The sequence below is a fragment of the Squalius cephalus genome, assembly GCF_949319135.1.
Source record: "Squalius cephalus genome assembly, chromosome: 15".
NCBI classification, from domain to species: domain Eukaryota; kingdom Metazoa; phylum Chordata; class Actinopteri; order Cypriniformes; family Leuciscidae; genus Squalius; species Squalius cephalus.
The window spans coordinates 13138220-13147533 of record NC_137136.1 but is presented as its reverse complement, the minus strand read 5'-3'; the positions used below and the strand labels follow the sequence as shown (position 1 = coordinate 13147533).

The 9314-nt window shown below is 36.6% G+C and overlaps 2 protein-coding genes across 2 annotated transcripts in view; one reads left to right on the top strand and one right to left on the bottom strand.

Annotated features, from left to right (window-relative positions):
* The first annotated feature begins 946 nt into the window (after positions 1 to 946).
* Positions 947 to 2890, top strand: rps9 (ribosomal protein S9). Its single transcript, XM_079895780.1, has 5 exons — positions 947 to 1020; positions 1462 to 1574; positions 1664 to 1786; positions 1956 to 2142; positions 2621 to 2890. The coding sequence occupies exons 2-5, from the start codon at positions 1478 to 1480 to the stop codon at positions 2796 to 2798; spliced, it is 585 nt and encodes a 194-aa protein (XP_079751906.1). The 5' UTR covers positions 947 to 1020; positions 1462 to 1477; the 3' UTR covers positions 2799 to 2890.
* A 517-nt stretch (positions 2891 to 3407) lies between these two features.
* rap1gapl (RAP1 GTPase activating protein-like) overlaps positions 3408 to 9314 on the bottom strand; it is a gene marked incomplete at its 5' end in the record, with an annotated part of 6872 nt that continues 965 nt past the window's right edge. The window contains 17 exons of the mRNA XM_079895224.1: positions 3408 to 3835; positions 3946 to 3956; positions 4092 to 4175; positions 4297 to 4452; positions 4549 to 4635; positions 4854 to 4925; positions 5282 to 5443; positions 6011 to 6140; positions 6567 to 6667; positions 6832 to 6915; positions 7040 to 7093; positions 7186 to 7264; positions 7385 to 7482; positions 7590 to 7787; positions 8851 to 8898; positions 8996 to 9031; positions 9226 to 9311. Of these exons, the coding sequence (XP_079751350.1) occupies positions 3769 to 3835; positions 3946 to 3956; positions 4092 to 4175; positions 4297 to 4452; positions 4549 to 4635; positions 4854 to 4925; positions 5282 to 5443; positions 6011 to 6140; positions 6567 to 6667; positions 6832 to 6915; positions 7040 to 7093; positions 7186 to 7264; positions 7385 to 7482; positions 7590 to 7787; positions 8851 to 8898; positions 8996 to 9031; positions 9226 to 9311 (1553 nt within the window). The 3' untranslated portion in view covers positions 3408 to 3768. The remainder of the gene's footprint in view (positions 3836 to 3945; positions 3957 to 4091; positions 4176 to 4296; positions 4453 to 4548; positions 4636 to 4853; positions 4926 to 5281; positions 5444 to 6010; positions 6141 to 6566; positions 6668 to 6831; positions 6916 to 7039; positions 7094 to 7185; positions 7265 to 7384; positions 7483 to 7589; positions 7788 to 8850; positions 8899 to 8995; positions 9032 to 9225; positions 9312 to 9314) is intronic.

The following is a 9314-nucleotide window of genomic DNA, read 5'->3' as shown; positions in this document are numbered from 1 at the left end:
TGTTGAAATCATTGAACGTAAATGAAAATTTAAGTATTTTACATTATTATCAGAACAAAAAAAAAACGTTTTAATTTCATCACCATTGTTAAACTAATATTATCTTTAATTGTTAAAACTTTCTATTAACTTCTACAATGAATTATGCTCTAATGCTTGGCCAATATCAGAAAGTTTAAGAATAGGCCTACATATCATCAATTATTTCACAAGAATACTGAACAAAGTGTCATATATTTAAATCACTGGACTATTATTATGCAAACCCACTCAATATATGTTTATAATTTTATTTTAAAAATAAATAAATAATTCAGGTAACACTTTAGAAATGTATTGTGTGAATGTAAAAAAAAAAACTTTGGTTGTAAATAAAAAAAAAAGTTAGGTTACTAAATCAGTTGAATGCAAGAGTAAAAAAAATTGTTGTAGGAATTAGTCAAGAAAAAAACTGAATTTGTCTTATTTATTGCATGCTGCCTTTATGCTCATTGTATCTTATACTTTATTTTTATAATACTTATATGGTATCTAAAAAAGATATGTTTACTTCTCATAAAACAACCAGTGAAAGAAGAGTGACCAACTTTAGATGAAGCCTTTTCGTTCATAGTGGCTAATTCATTACCAAGGTCACAACAGTGCGGCAACACTTGAATCAAGTTTCCCTACTTGTAATATGACTTCGTTGAGTCAATCATGTGCTTTGAAAACTGTTCCAGTTCCACTTAAAGACCATATAGTCTTCATGGGCGTTTGTCTTCTGTTCGCCCAGTTCTGAATAAGGCGTTTTGAATTCCTTTGTGAATAATGGACATCAAATCATTTCTCTGTTGTTTATAGAAGTAGCCATTTTATGGAAATGCGCCTTTTGGCCAGTAGGGGGAAGCAAATAATTCATAAATAGTGATTTAAACGGAAGGCGCAAAGCGTTGTGGGTACTGTAGTTTAAAAGCCGTATATAAATTTCCGGCAGGCCGTGAACACGTTCTCTTTACTCTGCGAGCCTGACACAGACAGGTAATGGCGGCCTGGTCCTCACTATTTCTGTCATAATTTCTCACCGTTCGTGCTTTGAAGGTTTTTAATATAGCATTAAGAAACGTGTGCATAGCAAGGTACCGATTTTCACTTCCAGTATTTTAGTTGGCTACATTATGCAGAGAAATGAGCTTTATCGCGCGGTGTAGCGCAACGTGTTTCCATAAGGCGTTCCGGCCTAGTCATGAAGTATCTCTCATGCTCATCATTTGTTCATTTAATTTCCGCCTAAACGGTTGACTACATAATGGTTCTTCCAAGTAGATTTTAAAGCCATATTATAGAATAAAATGTTTTGATACGAAGGCATATGCTTTTGCAAAGATAAGAGGTAACACTGTGCTGATTAACTGTTAAACCTTAAATGTATGACTTTATTTATTAAGTAACAATGTCAAATTAAATGTTTTTAATTCACAGGCGTCAGTAAGTCGCCATGCCGGTTGCCAGGAGTTGGGTTTGTAGTAAGACATACGTCACCCCCAGACGTCCCTTCGAGAAGTCACGTCTCGACCAGGAGTTGAAACTCATTGGTGAGAACAAAACGAAGGAAACTTTTTTTTTTTTTGACTTGTGTCCCTACTGTGATGGGACTATACATTTAAAATCCTCTTTTCCACAGGCGAGTATGGACTCAGAAACAAGAGAGAAGTCTGGCGTGTGAAGTTCACTCTGGCCAAAATCCGCAAAGCTGCCAGAGAGCTTCTCACTCTGGATGAGAAGGATGCTAGACGTCTGTTTGAAGGTAGATGAAATGTGACTTGTATCTGAAACTGAGTGGCCAATGATTAAAATGTTACAAGTCTGATTGTCAGTGCTGCCTAGAATTCCTCGTCAATGAGGCCATTTATTTGCTTTTAACTTTGATGTTTGGTATTGTATCTATCCCTTCTCACCATTTTATCTTATTCTAGGTAATGCTTTGCTTAGGCGTCTGGTGCGTATTGGAGTGCTGGATGAGGGCAAGATGAAGCTCGATTACATTCTGGGCTTGAAAGTGGAGGATTTCTTGGAGAGGAGGCTGCAGACCCAGGTCTTCAAGCTTGGCCTTGCCAAGAGCATCCACCACGCACGTGTGCTCATCCGTCAGAGGCACATCCGGTAAGATTCAGAAGAATGGTGGATGTGTAGAACCCTCTTAGTTTAGGAATTTTTAACATTGTAAACCATTTCCCTGAACACTTGTGCATTGAGGTTTTCTTCCTCTTTCATTAGCTGACCATGTTTAAACTCCTCCCGGTGAGTGGGAATGAAATATTCTGCAAGGTCAATTCGGTGATTAAACCGTATACCTTTGCTTGTAATAAAAGCCCAAAACCCAGAGCTTTCCATGACGTCTGGGGTGCTTTATTGCATGAAACAGAGTCTACCAGGTAACGTATGTGGGCACTTTGGCAGGTCTTGTACTGTAATGTTGCTACAATTCTCTTGGCCAGTGATTAAAACAATTAAAACTGTCAGATTGTCAGTGGTGTCAAGAATTCCTCGTCAATGAGGCCTCGAGAGCAGCAACATCAGTTCTTGAAGTGAATAACCTTCAGTGCATGTGGCTACATTTTATTTTTCTGTTATTCTGCAGGGTGCGCAAGCAAGTTGTGAACATCCCCTCCTTTGTGGTGAGGCTGGACAGCCAGAAGCACATCGACTTCTCTCTCCGCTCTCCATACGGTGGTGGTCGCCCTGGTCGTGTGAAGAGAAAGAACGCCAAGAAGGCCCAGGGTGGCGGTGGAGGCGGTGATGATGAAGAGGAGGATTAAACTCTTCCCTTTCAGTGGGGTGGAGATACTCAGCAGTGCTTGCTTTTGTTTCTCTTCTCCATCAAATTTTCAATAAAATGGTTTATTCCTAATTGTATTGTGCTTGTCCTTTTCAAGTGTAACATTGTTTAATGTTACCATTAATGAATTACTCATAAATTACATCATGAGCTTCAACATTTTCCCAATGCAGGTTACACCAAAGGTTTCTAAATGGACCCAAAGGGATTTGTTGCAATTTTATTTTGTGACTTGAGTTAAATTAAGTGTATTGTGGAATATGGTCTAAGTTCCTACCGAATCTACCTAATTTTTCATGTGAATGTGAGATTTCTGGCCAAGTAAATGACTAAAGTGCAGTATGGTAAAGCTATTTGTGCTACAAATCAGTTTACCTAAGAAAAACACAGTTTGCAATAAAGCAACATGACACTTTTGTATAACTAAAAACTGGAAGTGACTGACATCTTGCACATACGGTGTATAGATTTTTATAGATATTTGATGTAGAAAAAAATAGGGTGGATATAAAATACTGCATTTCCCCAACCTGCTCCTGACAGGTTGAATAATACATAACGTTCTAATCAGATTTATTGGGTCTCTCGTTGCAGATCAAACTGAAAAATATTTGAAATACACATTTAATCACAGTTGGATAGAAAAATTGTTCAATTCCAGAAATTAAAACCACCTTCACTGGGGTACATTGGTTATTAGCAGCCACTGAATACTCTATGCCACTTCAAAGAAGACATTCAAATAATGATATACATAATATGAAATCTTATATATTCATATCTTTATGATTGCACTTGCAGCTAGTCACAACTTACCTTAATACAAAGTTTAAGTTAAATTATCTATTTACTTAATTGTGCTTTGCAGTCTTTACTGGATGGTAAGCACCTATCTTGAAGTCTTGGAAGTTTTTTTGTGCTTAGTCTCGAAATAGCGACACATCCTTCATCTATAGTTCATCCTGGGGACTGGTTTGACCTCTCATTTCAGTGCATCCCACTCCGCTCGTCTGTTCACTGTGAGTGAAGTAAAATATAAAACTACACAACTTGTGTGAGAAGCTGTGAGTTGCATTGCACTTAACATCAAAGTTAAATTATCAAATATTTCATATACTTGTTCTTACCTTTCACCATCCTTTTCCAGTGTTTTAGCAGTAAAAGAAAAAAAAAATGAAAAGATGGTCATACTTTAGCAAAACCACAAAAATTATGATAAAATATATGTCACATGTTTTAAGAGAATATTAGTGTGTTATTGGTATTTGCTGACCTTTGGTCGCTGCCCTGCTACACCACCTGCCTTCTTTGGTACTCCCAAGGTATCGAATGAGTGGCTTCGCACTCTAATAGCTCTCTTAAGATGGAAAGGGAGACATAAAGTGATTTATTTGATGCTCATTTTAATGTCAAACAGTAACAAGCACTATCCAGTAACAATATCAAGGCCTACTGTATATTGCTCTGAGATTATCTACCTTAAAGTTCTCAATGAATCCTCCACCACCCTCTGGAACACTCCTCCCCCCTTCAGTGAGGGGGACGCTGGGCAGTGACGGCTCTCCCAGCATGCATTGGGAACGGGAAGACAGTTCAGATCGCAGTGCTTCCAAGAGAGACGAACGAGTACGTGACTGAGATCACAATAGGAGAGAAATAGAAGCACAAGTGTTATGAAATAAGGCTGTGATGTAAGAGAATGGTTAGGTGTTTTATGTCTGGTTGGTTACCTCTAGTCGACTGAATTTCTCTGCCTTGTAACAAGAGATTTCAGCGTTTATAAGTTTGGTCAAAAGGAACTCTCTTAAAACTGAGCCCTGGAAGTAGAAATTCAGAGCATTGTCAGGGACTAATTAAAAAGTTTTTTTTTTTTTTTGATTTTATATTTGATAAACATTCATGTATGGCAAAGGAAATGTAGTGGGTCTATCATGTTTCTTATTTGAGACCAAATGGTAAATAATTGTACTGATGTAAGAGAATTGAAAGCTGCCCAGCAGAAACCTCTGAATTATTATAAGTCATGTGATCTCACCTCAGTAAAAATGGGCGGTGTAGGAAGGGGTGGGCCAAATGGAGGCACATCCTCCCTAGCGGTGATAGATACCTGTCAATCAAACAAGAGATTTTGAAGATTTTGAAGTACACAGTGAGTGCTGATAAAGCATTTTAACTCTGATGTTTCTGACAATAAGGTGCTAAACATTCAATTTTATTTTTATGATGGGTAAATACCACATTGACAAAGCAAAGTATCCTAAATTTAAACTGTAACATATTTTCTTCTGATTTACATTTACATAATCACTTCACTTTTCACCTTATTCCTCACTTGTTCTTTGTGGCTCTTTAATGTTTGTATTTTTTATTGAAATATAAATCTACAAATAAAATAAAATAATTTAAAAAAGAGTGTTGATAAAGCTAAATGCAGCTGCTTCCTTTTTTTTTTTTTTTTTTTACCTGAAATGATCCTCCATCTCCCTCATTTTCTCTCTTTATTCTCCGCACTGCAATGAAACAATGCAAGAAGTGGGATCTGATCACATCCGAAATAAAGGGAGTGTGACCCTCTTGGTAAACCAGGGCAACAATATCATTCCCAATGTGTCTCTTTCTCTGCAACTGAGGAGGAAAAACAGAAGAGTAGAGTTGTAATTCAAGAAAGACTGAAAAGAAGACTTTTGTTTGTTTTTATGAAGGATATTCAAGCACTTATCACTCCGCTTGTCTGTGATTGTTCCATTCTGTGTATTAGTGGTGAGGATTTCATGGGTTCTTTTAGCAAGTTATACCGATACACCAGTAGGTAGCGTGAGTAGTGACTTTTTAGTGAATCATTAATTCATGAACGAAACAGTGACTCGACAGATTCATTCAACCACACTGATTCATTTGGGAACGAATCACCACCACTACTGTGTGTTGATGGGAGACGCAGATTGGGAATTTTTTTATTGCCGATGCAAAAATACATTAAGCAGTTATTAATGTTTCGTCTAAAATGTAAGTTACTCAATATTAACTTCTTGTTTATTGTTGAACTGTTGCTTAAAAGCAAAACACCAGAGTCGTGCTGTTGGTCTGAATGTTAGCATACATAACATGCATTAGCTATGTTACAGAAGTTTGGTAAATGAGGTTAATTGATTATTTTCATTTAAAAACACACACACATTCATTCAATTTAACCTGTTGTGTATCTCCTTCTGTGAACGGCAGTTTGGTGACAACATGGAACATAATCTCTCGTCCATGGAAGGAAGTGAAAACTGCTTCATTTCCTGTCTGGCCATGAGAGACATCCAGACCTCCCCTGAACCTAAAAGATGGAAAATGTTGATGTTCTTATGGCAGGTGACAACACATTTCAAAGTAGTGTTTTGTTATTGATATCGATGCACGTCCTAATTTTACAGAGTTAGACGCGTTCCTGGGTCAACATATTTTATTGATCGAGGTCGAGAAACAATGCTCCTGTCCAAAAATGCAGCCCCATCCCTACCCCTAAATCTAACCCTAACCCTAACAATAAATTATCCCTAACATCCGAGGGAAATGATAGGTGAAAAACACCCTGAATGTAAGCCTAAACTTGACATAAACTGTAAACATAAATTGAAATGTTGTTCCAGGATCATCAAAGATGTTGATCCAGGAACATGTTGTACTTGGTAAAAATCATATTGTGAGATATGGCACATTGATATCAATAAATATCAATAGGAACGAGTCGTAACCCTCTTACCCAGTAAATCCTTGCAGTTTGACTGTCTGTCCGAGTATTGATAAAAACTCCAAAAACTCCTCACTTTCCTCATTGTTACTGAGAATATCTTCCTCTGTTAACTACATCACATACATCGAAAACAAAATAATGTTACTGTAACAAGAAATTACAAATATCCATTTAGGCTATTTATTCGTCAAACCTAGTCAGACTAACAAGGCTGGCATTAGAAAACTGGTGAACATGTCAGGTGAACCGCATCATATTTTTTGTATCTGCATACCTGTCCTTCTCTCTGGTATAAGACACCGAATTTAAAGTTTTGAGACACCCTGTGTTCATCAAACGCCATTATGACCTCTGGGGCCTTACGATGCAGAAAGAAAAGAGATGATGTTATATAAAATAAGATAAAATAAGAATTGCAAGTTAGCACTTCCACCAGATCATAGTACAGACAGATTGTGAAGTGAAGTGAAGTGAAGATGTACCTTCAAGTAACTCACAGCCTCAAAAACTGACACGCTGATACTTGAGCACATCATCTTAAATAAAAACAAATCAAAGCTAATTAAACTTCTATTCACTTTCATTCATATGTGAATGAAGTAAAACCGGTTGTGTGATTTTGAGATACCTTTGCCAGCTCCACTGCCGTGGGAAATTGTTGAAAGAGAGAAACAGAGAATGTGCCATTAATTGAGCACTCCTTCATTCTGATAAAATGAAAAAAAAAAAAAAGAAGAAAGAAAACTAATCAGGAGGATCTTGTACAGGCGGTTATTACTGCACACCATCATAATGAATGACATGTAAGGTGGTTACAAATTACAAACCTCAGAATGACTCTCAGGCGATTTTCCTCTTCCTCAAGACAAACAGATAAAACTAGGGGCCCAAGAGAGGGGTCACAGGCAGTGAACGAATGATGATACTGCAGCAAAGATGAAAGAAAGGCATAAAAATAAAAATTCTAACTATATTTAGAGTTGATGAAGTTTTCCAAATGAAAAAAAAAGAAAAGAAAAAATGATCACTGACTCTATGGCGGAAGAATTCCTGATAGACTTTAGCTTCACTATCTCTCTCCATGATGTCATAGCTCTCCAGACCGAATCCCCCCTGTGAGAGAGTAGGGCTGGTCTCCACATGTCTATCCAGGGGAGGGTCGATCCAATAACCTCCAGATTTAGGGGGCAGGATGAGAGGTAAGCCATCTCCAATCTTTAACAGCCGTGTCTGAGTAATCAATAGTGATTATGGGAACTTGAAACTATATACATTATGGTTCAAAGGTTTGGGGTCAGTAAGAATTTTTTTAATGTTTTTTAAAGATGCCAACTAAAAAACTTTTAAAATGTATTTATTCCGATGATGGCAAAGCTGAATTTTCAGCAGCCATTACTCCAGTTGTCAGTGTCATATGATCCTTCAGAAATCATTCTAATATGCTGATTGGCTGCTCAAGAAACATTTATTATTTTAGCAATGTTGAAAACAGCTGCTTAATATTTTGTTGGAAACTGTAATACATTTTATCAGGATTCTTTGATTAATAGAAAGTTCAAAAGAACAGCATTTATTTGAAATAGAATTATTTTGTAACATTATAAATGTATATATTGTCCCCTTTGATCCATTTAAAGTGTAGCCTGGCTACGTACTTCCGCTCTGTATAAATGAAATGTACGAGAGTCTGGTAGGACCAGGCTATTTAAAGTGTCCTTGCTGAATAAAAGTATTAATTTCTTTAAAAAAAAATATATATATATCTTGCTGACACCAAACTTTTGAATGGTATGTTTGTATTTTATAAGTACAAGTATGGAACATGTACATGCATATCAGGGTGTTTCTTCATCTACGGGCACTTTTAGCCTTTTGGACTATTAGAAAATAAACTCTTTTAAATCATGCTTTTTACTCTCTCACTAAATATAAAATGTTTTCCTCTAACAGTGTATATATGTGCATCACTAGAAGTTTCATCTTTTTAAAACATAATTCCCACCACAGTGAAACTTCCACCACAAAGTATACTGTGTTTAATAGTATTCTGTGATGAAAATGGCATTTCTAAAATAAAAAATATATGACATTTTAAATGTGACCTTCATTTATAAAAAAAACCAAGAAAAAAAAAAAAAAAAAAAAACTGGTACATAAAAGTGGTTAAAGTTGAAGAAACACCCCTTATGATATGCTAAAATAATTCTTTATAGACTGAAACTTTCACATAAACAAATAGTTTTGGGTAACCAGAACTCATTTATATTTTTTTAGATAAAAGTAAAACCCCTACCTTCAGAGGTAGTGGGAACTCACAACGTTGTTCATCCAATCTGCTACCCTGCAGACAAACACAACCACCGTGAAATCATCATCATCATTGCAACCATATTGTATTTACACTGCGTTGTTTACTCTGAGAAAGATCATGACGTTACCTGTAGTTTTTCAATGATTGCAAACAATTCAGTGACCTGCAGAGAAATGACGAGGGAATGACAGAAACAGTAAATGTTTCAGATAATGCACCCTGCAAGGTATAATCAGAATATTATCAATATAAAATCTCATTTGTCCAGTTTCTCCTCAATGTTTCCGTGATGCATTTACCATCTCCATATTTTCATTTTCAACATCTTCAGAACGCCTAAAACGGGAGAATTCTTACCTTCTGACTGGACGGTGCAGAAGTGAGTGGCTTAGCCTCACTGGAGGGTGAATCCAAAATATCCAGTATGCTGTGACCCACAGATTCTG

Excerpts from the sequence above, each read along its gene's own strand:
- rps9 (XM_079895780.1), top strand. The coding sequence starts at position 1,478 with ATGCCGGTTGCCAGGAGTTGGGTTTGTAGTAAGACATACGTCACCCCC. Across the intron at positions 1,575-1,663 it reads CCAGGAGTTGAAACTCATTG|GCGAGTATGGACTCAGAAAC; the intron begins GTGAGAACAAAA and ends TCTTTTCCACAG. Across the intron at positions 1,787-1,955 it reads TGCTAGACGTCTGTTTGAAG|GTAATGCTTTGCTTAGGCGT; the intron begins GTAGATGAAATG and ends ATCTTATTCTAG.